The following is a 19581-nucleotide window of genomic DNA, read 5'->3' as shown; positions in this document are numbered from 1 at the left end:
AACTGTACCATAAAATTGTCCTGTAGTAGGTTTAAAAAATTTTGCCTTTTAACTGTTCCTGCAGTACCATTACTCTAGTCAATTTCCATGTAGTTTAAATTCCCCATTATTATCACTGTCCCATTCGATCTCCTCATTAACAATAGAAGGCCTATAACAAACTTCAATGATTACCTTTGTAGTACGCACTCCCCATGTCCAGTTCCACCCATATTGCTTCAGCCTCATAACACTCTCCATCAACTAGGTCCTCTTTCACACTTGCTCGGAGATCACTTCTCACTTGGAGACAGACACCACCACCTTTCCTATTTACCCTGTCTCTCCTAAAGAGAACATAGCCAGGAATATTAATGGCCCAGTCATGTGAAGAAGGAAGCCAAGATTCAGCAATACCAATTAAATCATAGTTCTGTTCATGCACCAAAGCTTCCAACTCACCTATTTTGCTTGGCAGACTTCTGACAAACACTTTAAATCATTGACACCTTGTGCACACGTATTTCTTGAGTCATTTGAAAAACCAGATTTCCCATCAGATGTGTGAAACTGGAAACTACAGATGCAAAAGGGTTAAAGGAATGACTGACAAGTACATCTGCCATCTGGCCCATGCTCAGTTCTTTAGATCTTATAATGGCCATTCTAAGCAAAATGTGTCACTGTCATGGTGGCTAAGAGAACTGGGAAGCTAGATGTAGATCACTTCACCTGAGCTAGATTTAGAACACTTTACCTGAAGCCTAGTAATCAGTTTTGAGCGGCCTAACTCTAACCCTTTGCAGTAATACTCAAATGTATTTCTCCACATTGCATAGATCAAGGTCATCATATCAGGTCACAGTTGTCCGGAACTCTGGTTGCGATTTCTTCCAGACTCCCAGCCTTGGATAATTTTATGGAATCTATGAAAGGACAAAATATTCAGAAATACTTCCTAGGAATATATGGAGAACTCAGAGGCCATTGTTTGGCTTTTCTAGAGCTGGAGGTAAAGTCCTAATGTTGGGGTATTAATCCCTTAGTCAATTTTTTAGTGAACACGATGTACAAGGAAATTGAAAATGGTAGAGCCATAAACATATACAGACTCAGGTTGAACTGGATAGACCAGTGTCTTTATTAAACTGTACCAACTATGTAACTATCCCCGCCCCACTCTGGAATGGTCGTTTAGGGTGGCATTTCTCTTGAAACTAAAAAAATTATATATATATATATATATATATACACAGGTGAAACTCGAAAAATTAGAATATTGTGCAAAAGTTCATTTATTTCAGTAATGCAACTTAAAAGGTGAAAATAATATATGAGATAGACTCATTACATGCAAAGCAAGATAGTTTAAGCCGTGATTTGTCATAATTGTGATGATTATGGCTTATAGCTCATGAAAACCCCAAATCCACAATCTCAGAAAATTAGAATATTGTGAAAAGGTGCAATATTCTAGGCTCAATGTTTCCCACTCTAATCAGCTAATTAAGCAATAACACCTGCAAAGGGTTCCTGAGCCTTTAAATGGTCTCTCAGTCTGGTTCAGTGGGAATCACAATCATGGGAAAGACTGCTGACCTGACAGTTGTGCAGAAAACCATCATTGACACCCTCCATAAGGAGGGAAAGCCTCAAAAGGTAATTGTAAAAGAAGTTGGATGTTCCCAAAGTGCTGTATCAAAGCACATTAATAGAAAGTTATGTGGAAGGGAAAAGTGTGGAAGAAATGTTGGATCAAGTCTTTGTAAGAATGTCTGATAAAAGAGTAAAGCAGGAGGAGAGTTTTGCACAGCTGTTACCACCATAGGGTGACTATACCATGACTTGCTGTCAGTCACTCAGATTTCTCCCCGCACATCTATATTAAGATTTAATTTGAATGATTCGATCCTATGCTTTCTTCAAACAGAACTAATGTAGGTGTTTGTTTTGGGATAAGCAAGAAAGCCTGTCTTTCACACAGATTGAGTATAGAGTTTAACAGCACAGTATAAGACAACAGAGAATAGGTCCAACAGAGCTGAAACCACAAAGCCAGGATTGTGACAGATGGGAACTAGTGAGATGGGATATATCAACATGGTCAAATAAATAACAGCATGCAAAGGCCCATCAAATGAAATGAATGCAAAAGTTGTGGTAAAAGATGATATAATCCGAGACGCAAGTGACCCAAATGCATCACATGTTTCATGGAACTGGGTGGCAAGGATTTAAGTAAACAGATACAATGTATGCATACAGGCAGTGGCGTATTTAGGTTTTGTGCTGCCCTAGGCAACACAAAAATCATCTGCCCCTATGGACACCGACCGCCCCCAAACCCCCCCTTCCCTCTCTCCCCTCCCATGGAGAGAGCCTGACATTGACCAACAACACCCCTTCCCCCCACCCGGGAGAGTCTTCTACTACCCCCCCCCAGCATACATGATATGTGATATGCTTCCAGAATCATGTTAAACCAAGCTTTAAATATATTTTATACAACAGGACCTGGATTTTAACACAAGAGACTGCCAGAGTAAACAGATATATTTACTGTATACTAAATAATACAAAGATCAAACATTATAAACATTGCTTCAGAACACTCATCTAAATCATGATAAGGAGCCAAAATAACAAAGGAGTGGCTACGGGCCAACTCTGTGAATATCCTGGAGTGGCCCAGCCAGAGCCCAGACTTGAATCTGATTTAACATCTCTAGAGAGATCTGAAAATGGCTCCCCATCCAACCTGATGGAGCTTGATAGGTACTGCAAAGAAGAATGGGAGAAATTGCCCAAAAATAGGTGTGCCAAGCTTGTAGCATCATACTCAAAATGACTTGAGGCTGTAATTGGTGCTAAAGGTGCTTCAACAAAGTATTGAGCAAAGGCTGTGAATACTTATGTACATGTGGGGTTTTTTTGGTTTTTATTTTTAATAAGTTGCAAAGAATTCAAAACAAACTTCTTTCACATTGTCATTATGGGGTATTGTTTGTAGAATGTTAAGGAAAAAAATGAATTTAATCCATTTTGGAATAAGGCTGTAACATAACAAAATGTAGTAAAAGTTAAGCGCTGTGAATACTTTCTGGATGCACAGTAGACTGAGCCATAAAACATGTTAGCAGTACCTACCTTAATAATAGGGTTTTGCTCCAGTTAGGACCACACACATTGTTCCACACAGTGGCAATACATTTTAGGACTTTCCATTGACTTAAAAATTGGATCAAAGTATTTACCAAGTAAGTACAGACCGTTAAGTTTAAAACAGAATTCCAGGATATATCAAAGTGATCTTAAAACTGCTCTCTCCCCCTTTTTATTTTTAATCCCCTTCGGGATGAAAAATAGAAAGGGGGCTATGTTCAGCTATGTAATGGAAAAACGTCATTACAGATGTCTCCAACTTACAAACAGACTTGATGCACTATTTAATTGGATAACTATGTGGCAGATGAGGTTTAGGGCTGGATAATATAAAGTTATGCACCTGGGGGGCAAAAAACATGCATGGGTCATACATTCTAGGAGAAGAACAGCTTAGGGAGTCAATGGTTGAGAAAGACCTGGATGTTCTGGTAGATCATAGATTTATTAATATCATGCAATGCCAGAATACGAGAGAGAGAGAGACATAATTTTGCCTCTCTACAAATCATTAGTAATGCCTCATCTGGAATATGCAGTTCTATTGTGGGCGGTAGATCACAAAAAGGATATCAGAGAACTGGAGAAAGTTCAGAGAAGGGCAACCAAACTGATAAAAGGCAGGCACTTCCTTTTTTAAATAATACCTAGCTATCCAGCCAGGTGAAATTCTGTTTGAGAGTGGTTGCCAGAAAGCCCATTCTAATCTCCTTGGTTTTATACTGTAGGGCCACAAAAATTCAGCAACCCTATTTACTACCACTGAAACATATTTTAGGAACAAACCACTAGAAGCATAGCAACAGATATCCCCAGTCCAAGACCAACTCCTAGACCAGGGGTGGGCAAACTTTTTGACTTGAGGGCCGCAATGGGTTCATATATTGGACCCGGGGGCCGGACCAAGAGTAGATGAATGATGTATATGTGTCATCCATAGTAAGTATAGTAATATTCCCCCATAGTAAGCATAGTAATTAATCCCGCATAGTAATTCATCCCCCATATAGTAATTCATCCCCCATATAGTAATTCACCCCCCATATATTAATTCATCCCCCATAGTAATTCATCCCCCATAGTAATTCATCCCCCATATAGTAATTCATCCCCCATAGTAATTCATCCCCCATATAGTAATTCATCCCCCATATAGTAATTCATCCCCCATAGTAATTAATCCCCCATAGTAATTAATCCCCCATATAGTAATTCATCCCCCATAGTAATTCATCCCCCCTATAGTAATTCATCCCCCATCGTAATTCATCCCCCATAGTAATTCATCCCCCATATAGTAATTCATCCCCCATAGTAATTCATCCCCCATATAGTAATTCATCCCCCATAGTAATTCATCCCCCATATAGTAATTCATCCCCCCTATAGTAATTCATCCCCCATATAGTAATTCATCCCCCATATAGTAATTCATCCCTCATAGTAATTCATCCCCCATATAGTAATTAATCCCCCATATAGTAATTCATCCCCCATAGTAATTCATCCCCCCTATAGTAATTCATCCCCCATCGTAATTCATCCCCCATAGTAATTCATCCCCCATATAGTAATTCATCCCCCATAGTAATTCATCCCCCATATAGTAATTCATCCCCCATAGTAATTCATCCCCCATATAGTAATTCATCCCCCATATAGTAATTCATCCCCCCTATAGTAATTCATCCCCCATATAGTAATTCATCCCCCATAGTAATTCATCCCCCATATAGTAATTTATCCCCCATATAGTAATTCATCCCCCATAGTAATTCACCCCCCATATAGTAATTCATCCCCCATAGTAATTCATCCCCATAGTAATTCATCCCCCATAGTAATTCATCCCCCATATAGTAATTAATCCCCCATATAGTAATTCATCCCCCATAGTAATTCATCCCCCATATAGTAATTCATCCCCCATAGTAATTCATCCCCCATAGTAATTCATCCCCCCTATAGTAATTCATCCCCCATAGTAATTCATCCCCCATATAGTAATTCATCCCCCATATAGTAATTCATCCCCCATAGTAATTCATCCCCCATATAGTATTTCATCCCCCATATAGTAATTCATCCCCCATATAGTAATTCATCCCCCATAGTAATTCATCCCCCATAGTAATTCATCCCCCATATAGTAATTCATCCCCCATAGTAATTCATCCCCCATATAGTAATTCATCCCCCATAGTAATTCATCCCCCCTATAGTAATTCATTCCCCACATTATTTCATCCCCCATATTAAGTCCCCAAGTCCCCCCTGTGTCAATTCACTTACCTTTGCTCCGCGCGTTCCTCTCGCCGTTCCGGTGTAGCATGAAAATCTGTCTCCTATGAGGATCTGTCCCCCTCGACGTATCTGCGCATGTGCCAGTTTCAGGCATTAGCAGCCGATCGGCGATCTCCGGCACATGCGCAGATACGTCGAGGGGGACAGATCCTCATAGGAGACAGATTTTCATGCTACACCGGTCTTCAGGGCGGACTGTGAGAGGAGCCTAGCGGGAGCCTAGCTCCGCGGGCCGGATTAAAAGGTCCGCCGGGCCGTAGTTTGCCCATTGCTGTCCTAGACCATCTGGATTGTTTGTCCCAACCTTATACTAGTGACCCTGCAGACATGATCACTGATCTTTAAGTTATCCTTTAAGCTTAACTTCAATCAGATATAACAAACATAAATTAATGCAACTCTGTTTTCATAAGTACATAATTAAAGTATATGCTCATTAATTATATACCCCCCCCCATCTCCCCCAACCCTCCTCTAGCCTACTACCTTAAGTTAAATCATCTTTCCACAGGTACTCAATTATCTACTCCAACAGCGACCTTCTGCATCATGTATCTCCTGACTTGTAAAAATATAGTGCTGGGCTACTGGTGCTTATGTACGAATGTGCCATAGACTTGTATGGGACATACCCACACTGCAGGAACAACAATTCATTCAAGTCTATTGGTTAATATGCAGGTGTGCACAGAAGAGCTTACTCTGCTGCTTCTCCTTTCTGACTGAGAAATGGTGAAGGGACAAGACCTGTAAGTCTTCTGGAACTACAGCAAAGCTGCTTGTCCTGCCAGGCAGGAAAAACAACTTCTGTATATATATTTAATTAGTGTACTTGGTGTCAGGAACTGGATTACCTGCTGGATGCATTGTGGTTCCCTCATCTGAGGGTGTACTCCCAGTCTCAACCAGCTGCTGTCTCCCAGTAGCCAATGGATCCATGCAATTAGTTCTCTCCTGATGCAGGCTACTGGGAGGGTATTAAGCCCCTCTTCTGGCCTTCCACATTGCCTCAGTGTTTGCCTGTGTGCTCATGTGCTCTGTTTCTTTAATCTTGACCCTGATTCTTACCGCATGCTAGTACTTGCTCCTGTGTGAAAATAGTTGTAAAAATAAAGCAGGGGTTCTCTGAGAAATGACAATTATTCTCAGTGAAATTATTTTTCTGTGTTAAAAACATTGAAAAAGACTGCTACAGTGTGCCACTCTATTGTCTATTGATATATACTGTGTATATGTGATAGAGTTAGAGCTCTGAGTCTGCTGGGGCTGCAGACGTTACATCCAAGATGATGTGCATACAATTTATTTGAAGATGTTGTTGAAATTAATGACCTGGTGACAGGGTCTGTAATCTTTTCTGTCTAAAGCTCTGCCATTATCATGTTGCCAATATTGGGTTGGGGGAAGGGCAAAAATAGCAGTTCAGTCTCAGTTCTGATGTGTCAGCGGGTAAAGTTAAGAAAAGCAGTTTTAGGACTGGGGCGGACTGACAACTCATGGGGCCCCCGGGCAATAGGGGATTATGGGGCCCCTGTGTCCTTGCCCAAACTCAAAAAGCCTATGAGAAAGGTACCAGGGGCATCTCATGGGGCCCCCCACTGACCCCGGACCCAATGGTCAATCCGCCCCTGTTTAGGACTCATACAAATGAACAGTTTTGGGCATTTATACTTAGCAAAACTCTTCCTGTGCTTTTCAATGCCTAGGGAGCTGGACATGCCTTTCACTGCCTACCAAACAAGTGAAAAGAATATATGCCCTTTAATTTATTATTATGTTTGCATACTCTTGTAAATGCCTGTGCTTCTTCGCATTGGTGTTTTCCAGCACATTCACATCTGATGTATTCCAAAATTCTACCTTCAGGAATTTGTTGGAGGTGCATACATGATTACAGTAAATGCCAATGCATACAGCCATTCACTTGTATTGCAAGCTGTTTGAAGCAATTGCTGCTTTTTTGATGTGGGAAAGCACAGGGAAATTTATGCTAGGCATAAAAAATGCCTATAACTAGTCAAGTGTATGAACCCTTAGAAAAGGCTACAGCCTTCAGAGCAGGGCAAACCTATTACTTTGAAACACTAATAGATGCAAAAACACAAATAAAAATAAACATTTTGTTGGCAGACTAGACTTTAATATTTTCAACTGGTTAGGGCTTGTTCACTCCATGTATATTGAGCTGCATTTTTCTGCACACCATTACACATGTATGGTGTAAAAAGGGCACAAAGAAAGCAATGTTCACTCCATACATGTGCAGGGGTGTTTTCTTAGTGTACAGTAAAACGCACCCCCAACGGACATGGTGTCAATAATCCCTTAGTGATTGCAGTCTTTATTTACGTAAATATACAAATATGCATTTTATGACAATGTTTACTAAATTATAATCTGTTGCTTTTCTTTTTTTATTCTGCACTCACTGGTGTTGGGTCCACCAGTACTCTCCTAGCATGCGAACATCCTTCATCAGTGCATCCCAAGAAGAGACCAATACACATTGTCGAACAGACCCTGTATCCTAGATGACTCCTCCTGTTCTCCTCACTCCTCTCCACCCTACAATGGTGACTAACACAAGCAAAAAAATAAAGACTGAGCCATTCTGCTCTTAACCTTTTTGGCAAGGAGACTTGGGTGCAGCAACCCATTCAGATTCCCCTTACTTGTTATTAAACCCTCTTCTCCTCCTGTGCTGCCAGGGAAATTTACTCCAGACTGTACGCTGCCTTTCATTTTCTAATTTTTTTGTATTACTTTCTTGTTCATTTTACCCCCTAAGAAGGCTTGTTCTATAATTCCCTTAAGATTGTTCTTTGGACCTTCCAACTGACTTCCAAAAGGGGGGCACCATGGGGAGTCTACCAGAAAGATTTTTAGAAAGATTTAAGGAGGAGGCCTAGCTGTGAAGATGTTCACTACTGATGACTGGAGATGGGAGGTATGGCAAACACTACATAGGCCGCTTATCTAACAGCCAGCTGACTGGACAAATGGATGTCGATAGCAGTGTTTCTGGCACAAGGAGTATCTTCTATGCCGAGTGTGTAAAATGGACTGAAGAAGATGTAGTTATGAGTTCTAGAAAACAAGGACATTGCTGCTGCAAACCTCTTTCCTTCACAGATGGATTTGTTTTTAATTAGATTGTTTTAACACTAACTCATATTTTACAATGACTTGAAATAAAAGGGAAAAACACTTTATTTTAAAATAATTTATTCTGGGTATGATTCAGACATCTTTAGTGTTGTCTTTTCAGTGGTAAATTAAAGGGTTAATCTATTCAACCTCAATTTTAAATGTTTTGGTAGATGCTAGAAAATTTAAATCACCAAAAATAGTTATAGATCTCTCTCTGGGGCTCTCGCTGTGGCTGCTATGATAGGTCCTGCTCTCCTCGTTGGATTTTTTTTTTTACATTATGAAGAATACATTGGAAGTTGCTGAAACACTTAGGGGTCTATTAATTATAAATCAAAATGCTGTGTGAATGGCTCAAGCTTTTGCACAGCCATCATGAATATTTACCGTAAAATGCGTCATATGTTTATTTCCTATGATTGTCAGCTCCATCTAGTGCCCATATTGTAGTATTTTTCTGATTGAAGTAATTTAAGAAAATGCCACAAGGTGGAGCTGCCGCAATTGTGTGTGACAGCTGTGTAAATGCTTGATGAATTCACACATTGAATTTTTTTTTCTATAAATATACCCCTCAAAAGCAGAAATTCACTCTCTCAATTAACATTGACTATTTTTACTTCCTATTCTGCTAGTATTAGTAAGTGGGTAAGAAAGTACATGGTGTCAGAACCCAATCAGTGGTTACATCTGTTTGGATGCAGTCATTATTCAGCTGACAATTTCCCATGCGACTTCTTTGACTTTGAGATTAAAGGAAGCTGAAATGGATACCCACTGCTCAAATTTGGGATGGTTAATTGGGAACTGGCCAAAACTCGCTCTGTTCATGCTCAGCTTTAGACCAACCCTTGTAGACTGGAAGTGAGTATAGAAGATCTGCAAGATACTGTGCATCACCGACAAGCAGAAAGCCAGTATGACTGTTCTTATTTAAATAAAAACAGTGGTATGTTGTTTTTTTGGTCCTGAGAACTAGTGCCAGCTAGATCCCAGTGTGTAGGTTTCAGTGCCAGTGAAAAATAAAATTAGGAATTTTGACGCACCTCTAAATTTTATATCTTGGATTACAGTACAGGATACAGGAATTGATTCTTAGATCATGAGTTTAATGTCACTACTTCAGGTGATTGAACATTGGCAAAAGCTTGGCTGGGAACCCCCCCCCCCCCCCCCCTTAGTGTGCGCAAATAACCCCGCCCAATCTATCAGGCTCCAGTGTTTTAGCCAGCAATAAAGAGATCACAGAGGAAAGAGGGGAGGGACATGTGCCATGTACCTTACTCCAGACTATAGAATAAACAGATGGCAGATATACATAGTTACATAGTTAATCTGGCTGAAAAAAGACAAAAATCCATCCAGTTCAACCATTAAAAAAAGTTATAATTCTATACCCACAGTGGATCCAGAGCAAGGCAAAAAAAACCCAGCAAAGCATGATCCAAATTGCTCCTGCAGGGGGAAAAAATTCCTTCCTGATCACCCCGAGAGGTAATCAGATATTCCCTGGATCAACTTTACCTATAAATATTAGTATCCAGTTATATTCTGTGTATCCAAGAAAGAATCCAGGCCTTTTTTAAAGCAATCCACTGAGCTGGCCAGAACCAACTCTTGAGGGAGTCTATTCCACATTTTCACAGCTCTCACTGTGAAGAAACCTTTCCATGTTTGGAGATTACATTTCTTTTCCTCCAGACATAAAGAGTGCCCCCTTGTCCTCTGTGATGACCTCAGGGTGAATAGCTCTACACAAATTTTCAGTTCCTCTAATCTTTCCTCATAGCTGAGCTCCTCCATGCCTCTTATCAGTTTGGTTGCCCTTTTCTGCACTTTCTCCAGTTCCCCAATATTCTTTTTGTGAATTGGTACCCAAAACTGAACTGCATATTCCAGATGAGGTTTTACTAATGATTTGTACCGGGGTAATATGATATATCTCTCTCTGGAGTCTATACCTCATTTAATACAAGAGAGGATTTTGCTTGTTTTAGAAACCGCAGCTTGGCATTGCATGCCACTATTATTATTATACAGGATTTATATAGCGCCAACAGTTTGCTCAGAGCTTTACAATATAACAGGAGACAATACAGCAACAATACAGTTCAATACAAGAGGGATTTGAGGGCCCTGCTTCTTGGATCTTACAATCTAGGAGGGAGGGGCTAGTGGTACAAAAGGTAGTAACTGTGGGGGTGGACTGGTTGGAAGAGTAGAAGACTCCAGTATTAGCTGAGGGCAGGATAGGCTTACCTGAAGTGATAGGTTTTCAGAGATCACCTAAAAGTGAGCAGAGTAGGCGATAGTCTGATAAATTGGGGTAGAGAGTTCCAGTGGAAGGGGGAAGCTCTGGACAAGTCCTGGAGTCAAGCATGGGAGGAGGAGACAAGGGAGCTAGAGAGTAGGAGGTCTTGCGAGGAGCGGAGAGTACGGTTTGGGTGATATTTACAGACAAGATCAGTGATGTAATTTGGGGCAGAGGTATAAATGGCTTTATACATTATTGTTAGTGTTTTGAATTTTATCCGTTGGGCAATGGGAAGCCAGTGGAGGGATTGGCATACGGGTGCCAGATACAGAACGGTTAGTAAGGTGGATGAGTCTGGCAGCAGCATTCATGATAGACTGAAGAGGGGAAGGCCTGCGATTAGGTAGGCCAATGAGGATGGAGTTACAATAGTCAAGGCGAGATATAACAAGGGAGTGAATAAGTTGCTTAGTGGTTTCCGAGGTTAGGAACGGGCGTATCTTGGAGATGTTGCGGAGGTGAAGTCTACAAGATTTGGACAGTGATTGGATTTGGGGCTGAAAGGACAGATGGGAGTCTAGGATTACACCTAGTACCCTGGCATGAGGGGAGGGACTGATGATTGTGTTATTGATTTTGATGGAGAAGTCAGGGGAGGGGGCATGGGCTGGAGGGAATACTAAGAGCTCAGTTTTGGAAAGATTGAATTTGAGGAAGTGGAGTGACATCCATGCCGATATGTCACTTAGTAGGTTAGTAATGCGAGTGGAGACTGAAGGGGTGAGGTGAGGGGTAGAAAGATAGATTTGTGTGTCATCAGCATAGAGATGGTACTTAAAGCCATGGGAGTTTATCAAGTGACCAAGGGAGGAGGTGTAGATGGAGAAGAGAAGGGGTCCAAGGACAAAACCTTGAGGGACCCCTACAGAAAGAGGGAGTGAAGAGGAGGCAGAGTTATAGGTAACACTGAAGGAGTGCTGCGATAGGTAGGAGGAGAACCAGGAGAGAGCAGAGTCTCTGAGGCCAAAAGAGTGGAGGTTTTTGAGGAGGAGGGGATGGTCAACCGTATCAAAAGCCACAGAAAGGTCAAGTAGTAAGAGTACGGAGTAGTGGCCATTGGTTTTAGCAGTTAGTAGATCATTAAGCTTGTGATCTACCAGAACTCCCAAATCCTTCTCCAACATTGATTCCCCCAGTTATACCCCCCTAGTATGTATGATGCATGCATATTCTTAGCCCCCAAGTGCATAACCTTACATTTATCAACATTAAATTTGCCACATAGTTGCCCAATTAAACAGTGCATTGAGGTCGGCTTGTAAGATGAAGACATCCTGTAAGGATGTTATTCCACTACACAGCTTAGTGTCATCTGCAAAGACTGAAATTGTATTTTTAACCCCAGATCCTATATTGTTTATAAATATATTAAAAAGTAAGGGTCCCAACATTGAACCTTGGGGTACGCCACTAAAAACCCTAGACCATTCAGAGTATGAATCATTAACCACTACTCTCTGAATACAATCTTTTAGCCAGTTTTCTATCCATTTACATACAGATTTTTCCAAACCCGTAGACTTTACCTTACACATTAACCGTGTGTGGGGAACTGTGTCAAACACTTTTGCAAAATCCAAGTATACCACGTCCACCGCCACCCCTCTGTCCAAGGTTTTGCTCACCTCCTCATAAAAAGAAATCAGATTTGTTGGACATATAAAACATAAGGAATGCTGCGCTACATTCAAATCAACCAAATTGTGAATGTGGGATCCCAAAATATCAAATCAAAAAATGTGACAATGTTAACAATATTAACAATGCAAATCTATGCGTGCTTGCTGATAATAACAACAATCAAATAAATCACTCAAAAAATGTAAAAACACAAAAAAACACAAAAAACCATATCTATATGTATGTGCATGAACCAAAAATACACATACATATAATTAAATCACACGTGCCTATTGTGAAGTGAAAAAATAACCATAATAATGGTGACACAAACTAATATCTCAAATTCCAAAAAATATAAAATATTGTTGGTGAACAAAACAGTGCTTCCAAATTATACTGTTAGTGACCACAGGTGAAAACTCGTGTAGGTTTCTGGGTGTATATAGATCTACGAATCCAACCACCTTCTGGATTAGCCTCTCACCTCATCCCTTCGACCCTTGCGGATCAAAGAGCAGTAGTGGATCCCTCTCACAGATCCTCCAGGTACCAAAGTACTCCAAGACAGCTTTCAGGATATAATATTCCCACTATGGCTCTTCTCCAGGAAAGGTTGTGATATCAATCTCTCAGAATAAGACAAAGGAATCCTCCCATAGTGTAGTATATTTAATTATACCATAGGAACATGTAGCATATTTAAATAAAAACTTACGTAGCAGCCAGTCCACACTAAAGCCTCATGCTTTCAGATGAGGATATATCTGTTGGGTGTACAGCTGAATACACAGGTGTACCAAGATGGCCGCCACGCCGGAAATACGTCACCGCGTTAAGCCGACGCGTTGCGTCACAATGTCATGTGACTTCATCAGGGCTGTGATGAAGCCCTGATGAAGTCACATGACATTGTGACGCAACGCGTCGGCTTAACGCGGTGACGTATTTCCGGCGTGGCGGCCATCTTGGTACACCTGTGTATTCAGCTGTACACCCAACAGATATATCCTCATCTGAAAGCATGAGGCTTTAGTGTGGACTGGCTGCTACGTAAGTTTTTATTTAAATATGCTACATGTTCCTATGGTATAATTAAATATACTACACTATGGGAGGATTCCTTTGTCTTATTCTGAGAGATTGATATCACAACCTTTCCTGGAGAAGAGCCATAGTGGGAATATTATATCCTGAAAGCTGTCTTGGAGTACTTTGGTACCTGGAGGATCTGTGAGAGGGATCCACTACTGCTCTTTGATCCGCAAGGGTCGAAGGGATGAGGTGAGAGGCTAATCCAGAAGGTGGTTGGATTCGTAGATCTATATACACCCAGAAACCTACATGAGTTTTCACCTGTGGTCACTAACAGTATAATTTGGAAGCACTGTTTTGTTCACCAACAATATTTTATATTTTTTGGACTTTGAGATATTAGTTTGTGTCACCATTATTATGGTTATTTTTTCACTTCACAATAGGCACGTGTGATTTAATTATATGTATGTGTATTTTTGGTTCATGCACATACATATAGATATGGTTTTTTGTGTTTTTTTGTGTTTTTACATTTTTTGAGTGATTTATTTGATTGTTGTTATTATCAGCAAGCACGCATAGATTTGCATTGTTAATATTGTTAACATTGTCACATTTTTTGATTTGATATTTTGGGATCCCACATTCACAATTTGGTTGATTTGAATGTAGCGCAGCATTCCTTATGTTTTATATTTACTTGATCACTGGTATATGATTTAATGCTAGCAGCTCCCTTTGGGATTTATACACATATTTATTTGATTTATACACTTGGAGCGCAGGAGGGTCACACCACTATTGCTACACAGATTTGTTGGACAACTTCTGTCTTTCATGAATCCATGCTGTCTGTTGCTTAGAATATTTTTTTCCAGCAAGAACTCATCTATGTGGTTTTTTTATTAAACTCTCCAGTATCTTCCCAACTATAGAAGTTAAACTAACAGGTCTGTAATTATTTGGTAAAGATATTGACCCCTTTTTAAATACTGGCATCACATTGGCCTTTCGCCAATCCAGTGGTACTATGCCAGTCATTAAAGAGTCCCTAAAAATTAGAAACAATGGCTTTGAAATGACAGAGCTCAATTCTTTAAGGACCTGTGGGTGTATGCCATCCAGTCCAGGTGCTTTATTCACCTTTATTCTGTCTAAATATTTTTGGATCATGTCAGTTGTGAGCCGTAGTGGATCATCTGGAGCTGTGTCAATACCATGCCCATTATAGACAAGAGCTCCCCCATGCCCCTTTGTATACACTAGAGGATAAGAGGAAGCTTAAATATTATAGTCAAAGTATGGAACAGCAAGCTACTTATTACATCATACATTACTTTTAGGTTGATGTTACAGTAATAATAATATTAATTCAGCATGTGTAATCACTGAAAATTTACTGTGCTTGTCTTTCAGACAGATCTTTTCCAGTTTATGCAAAAGTCTTTAAAGCTGAACTCTAGGCACAAAAAACCTTATTTACATTAACATCTTTCTCAGAAGCCACAAAGAATTCAGTGTGTATGCACAAAATATATTTTTGCAAATTCAGATCAGACCAGTTAAGCCAGCTATAGATGATGCAATTTTCTTTCTTGCAACCACTGACTGTGTTGATAGGGGAATCCCTCCCGTGGAGCAATCCCCCCCAAGAGAATATAGTGATTATTGCTAAGGGCTATATCTGCTAGCAATAATCGCATGGAAAATCCAACAGGCTGGTTGTACCCAAGACAAACAACAATCGATTTGGGTACAACCAGCCTGCCCATAGATGGTTCTAATCTAATGAACTGGTCGAGATTCGAGCCATCTATGGCTGGTTTTTCCCTGGATGGCTTGCAGTGACTGGTCTTTATTACAGAAAATCCCTACATAGAGGCAAAACACAGTGGTTGATTCAGGATTACTGCACTGTTAGGAAATACACTAGATTTTCAAGGAAAAATACTAAAGGTTTTTCAAATTATGAGAATATTGAGCTTATGTGCAGACAGTATGGCCTCACAGATGTGAAAACACTGAACCGGCTTGTTAATATCTGTTGTAAGAATTTATTAAGAATTTAGAAGCTTGTATTACCTCAAAGCAACCAGTGAGATTGAAACATGACAGGAAAAGGACAGCTTGAATCTGACTGGTTGCTATTGCACAAAAGAGACTTTGAGATAGTTCTTCCTCAATTGTCTTCTTAACAATGTCCTTATTGATCTCTAGGGTAATATGAGGTCTACATGTCTGGGTAAAGTAAAAGTAAAAAAGTTCATGTCTCTCAGAGGTCTTTTTGAAAGGTTTATTGGTTAGGAGCATCACGTAAAGCCGACAGATTTCAATTATCAAACATTTCAAAAAGACCTCTGAGTGATATGAATTTCTTTTTGTCTCTATCAGAGTGGTAGCAACCCATCTACACTAGACCTTCTTTGTGTATTAGCTCCTTTGAAGAAGGAATCAATTGTGTGTCCATTAGGACCAAGCCTCGCTTCTATTGGTCAGCGCTATATCACAAAAACACATACATACACCAGTCCAGACTGTCTGTAGCCGCAGATTGAACAAACATTTTCCAACATGCCTGATTGTCAGAAGTCGATTGTCAGAAGTCGATTGTCAGATTAACTTCTGTCAAGTGCGAAATTTGGTCAGTTCCTACTGAACTGGGAGAATTTCGATCCTGCTATGGCCAGCTTAATTTAGCAGGACTTTGCCCAGAGGTAATGGTCCCCACACCCAGTTTGAGAGAACCTTTGTCACAGATGGGGGATGCTGGATACAGATTGGTCTCCTGATTCAACAACAAACTGAACAGGTTTGTCTCCAGGTGAAGAGACTCCTTAATTATCTTTTCTATTGCATATAAGTGGAGACGTTTCTTTTGATACTCATAGCCCTGGATTTACCCTGGCTGATGTGGTACTTGTGCGTTGCTCTGAGAAAGGAGTAGTAATGACCAGGTGAATGCTGAAGAGGATCGTGGTCTTTAATATAAAAGTGCAATTGACCCTCCTTTTGCAGTGGGGTCAATGATATGAGGTGAGGAGATACCCATGAGATGTGGTGATTGTTCATTCTGAAAAAAGTCATGTTGTTCTGACAAGAATCAATATATCCATTGAAGATAGCACGAAGATTGATTGGTGTATCGGATTCTTTTTTTTGTATGCTTTAAGAGCTATACTGCATATATATATATATTTATTTATCTCTATCTATCTATCTATCTATCTATCTATATATATATATATATATATATATATATATCACGGAAATGAGTACACCCCTCACATTGTAAATGTTTTATTATATATTTTCATGTGACAACACTGAATAAATTACACTTTGCTACAATGTAAAGTAGTGAGTGTACAGCTTGTATAACAGTGTAAATTTGCTGTCCCCTCAAAATAACTCAACACACAGCCATTAATATCTAAACTGCTGGCAACAAAAGTGAGTACACCCCTAAGTGAAAATGTCCAAATTGGGCCCAAAGTGTCAATATTTTGTGTGACGTATGTAAGACCATAAACCGATATATAGTCTGATAATACAGCGGATGAACCAGCCAAAAGTGAAAAATGCGCACTCACCAGAAGCGCATAGATAATGCGCATATGTAATAATCCTCAAGGTATACTGGTCTATCCGGTGAACTTTTCCTCATGGTTCCTCATCAAGCCGTTAGTAAAGCGTTAGAATCCACTGGTTCCAGAGGTCCTCCTTAAGATTAGTGGGGTAATCAGCTTGGATAGGATCTCTCATTCCTCCGGATATGCTGGGTACTCACTGCTGCCTGTGGGCTTAATAGCTCCACATAGGAGCCACAAAAGAATTGCCCATAGTGTAGTATATTAAATGACTTTAATTTGTAGTACCGCATGAAACAGACAGGGTATAGTGATGAGCAACAAGTAATAACACTATACCTTCATTAAAATGGCCGCCTGGGCTTCCTTCTAGCTCCAGGTGGCAGTATTGTCATGTGCTGTCTGGTTCCTCCTTAGCGTGCTGGCCCTTAGTGGTCACGTTTTGGAGGTGAGGGGCCATCTCGGCCATTTCTGAGGAGTTTGTACACCAGAGTGAAGATCACTGTTTTTTCACGGCATCACTTGCATGAATTATATGAAGATCACAATTATATTTATATGTTTTTTGGACATTATGTTTTTTTAAAAAATTTTTTGCTCATGTTGATGAGGATTTATACACGTCTAAGGGGGTTTATTTGTGTCACTTAACACTTTACTATTTGTCCCCATAAAGGGATTCACTTGACACACTATTTATATAGTCCTATGATTGGGACAGGAGGGGGATTTTTAATAGTTTATATTTGTTTAGAAGTCACATGTTACTTTGTATAACAGGACGTCCTGTTTTTCACTATTGTAAACAGTTGGTCACGATTGGATACAGATTGTATCTGAGCATTGTGTGTGGATCATATTTTTTATTTTTGTGCGTGGTATGTGGTTTATTTTAGAGCGCTTCACCATTTATATATATATTTATAAGTTTATGTTTACTGCGCATTTCAGAGCTTTCTGCCCACCTTTATTCACTGACATCCCCAGTGACACCAATGCAGTGATCAGTGCTTAAAAAAAGCACTGACACTGTACTAATGGCACTGCGCAGGAAAGGGTTAACAATGAGGGGTTAAATGTGTGTAGGGAGTGTTTTACAAGGCGGCGGTGTGTTGGTGCTTCACTGTAAGCACACTGCTCTGGATGGCTATGCTGTGCACAGCCATCCAGAGCAGAGTGCCAAAGCCGAGAGGGAGGAGGACTGTTGGTAAACAAACCAGTCCTCCTCCCCGTCGGAGGTGCTTGGTAATCACCGGGCGCCGGCGGGTAATCACCAGCCGGGACCCAATGATTGACAGCAACGGCCGTGAATGGCGATGCGGGTAGGGCGCGCGCATGGCAAACACACGGTAATGCAAAATCATGAATATATACGTGACTTCGTGCACACCTGCCGCCCTGTAGCAGTATATCTGTTATAGGGCGGTCGGGATGTGGTTAATACCTCTTTCAGACAATGGCCTGGTCAGATCGCCTCCTCTTGAAGCCAGAACAGGCACTCTCCTAGTGTCTCTTCACGCACACTGCACCTGCAGCAGCTTGTCTCCAGGAAAAAGAGTCCTGAACCATGGACAGCCCTTGACATATCTGCACAATTGGGATGTTTCCAATAAAAATATCAACGCAGTTCAGGAGTTACCAGTCCTGGATAAAATACCGCTGCCCCATCCGCACTACTAACACCTCCCTTCCCCCCAGCGACAGAGACAAAGACACTCACCTTCACTGCTCTGGCCATCCCCAGGTTTGACAGTTGGGCTCTACATACACCATCAAGCATCCCACAGCCTCTCTTGGATCCCACCTAGTCCCCATGCCGCATATGTCCCTTCTTCCGGGTGCTGCCCCCCTAAAAAAAATGCCACCCTAGGCAAATGTTTGTTTACCTTGTGATAATTACGCCCCTGACCTTGGCTGACATCTAAGCCTTCTGACATTGTGACAAGGTGCAGCACTGTTACAATATATACATTAGGAAACCAACATTCACTGCTCAGAGCACATTCAAATGTTAACTCTTTTTCCTGCCACTGCGGTAAGGATTTCAGATATGGCAGACGGAGATTTTACATACACATACTCCTGGCAGTCGTAGCTGCAGGAAGTGTGGCTACATTCCACATGCCGACTGTCCACTTTCTAATGGAAAATATATAGTGGCTGTACAACTGCCTTATTGCCTTCTGGTACCCTCAGAGTGTGCCTCCCCCCAGTGGCCCCTGCGATGCTTCCTGGGCTCTGTTGTCCCACCTGTGGACCCAGGATCCACATTCTGTGTGTCATTGTGTGGAGAGGAGGGGGACTAGCAAACATCTACTCACTGATCTCCCCTAGCTAGATTGACCGTCTCCTGCCTGCCTCATAAGGAAATGATGGGCGCAAGGTGGCTCTCTCGTTCTGGGAGGACATCATATGACATCCTCCCAC

At 40.9% G+C, this 19581-nt stretch overlaps 1 protein-coding gene across 3 annotated transcripts in view; it reads left to right on the top strand.

Moving 5' to 3' along the window:
• TTYH1 (tweety family member 1) overlaps positions 1-19581 on the top strand; it is a 283569-nt gene that overhangs the window by 249215 nt on the left and 14773 nt on the right. For 2 of the 3 annotated variants that reach the window (XM_089652575.1, XM_089652577.1), the window contains exon 14: positions 7893-8657. The exons of the other annotated variant lie outside the window; for it this stretch is intronic. In XM_089652575.1, coding sequence (XP_089508701.1) covers positions 7893-7976 — 84 coding nt within the window. In that variant the 3' untranslated portion in view covers positions 7977-8657. Of the gene's footprint in view, positions 1-7892; positions 8658-19581 lie in introns of those variants that run through there. 3 annotated transcript variants of the gene reach the window in all.

This window comes from Staurois parvus, unplaced genomic scaffold, assembly GCF_062004578.1.
Source record: "Staurois parvus isolate SC_StPar_1 unplaced genomic scaffold, SC_StPar_1.0 ptg000686l, whole genome shotgun sequence".
Taxonomy (NCBI): domain Eukaryota; kingdom Metazoa; phylum Chordata; class Amphibia; order Anura; family Ranidae; genus Staurois; species Staurois parvus.
The sequence above is the reverse complement of the archived record's forward strand: the minus strand, read 5'-3'. Positions and strand labels throughout refer to the sequence as shown.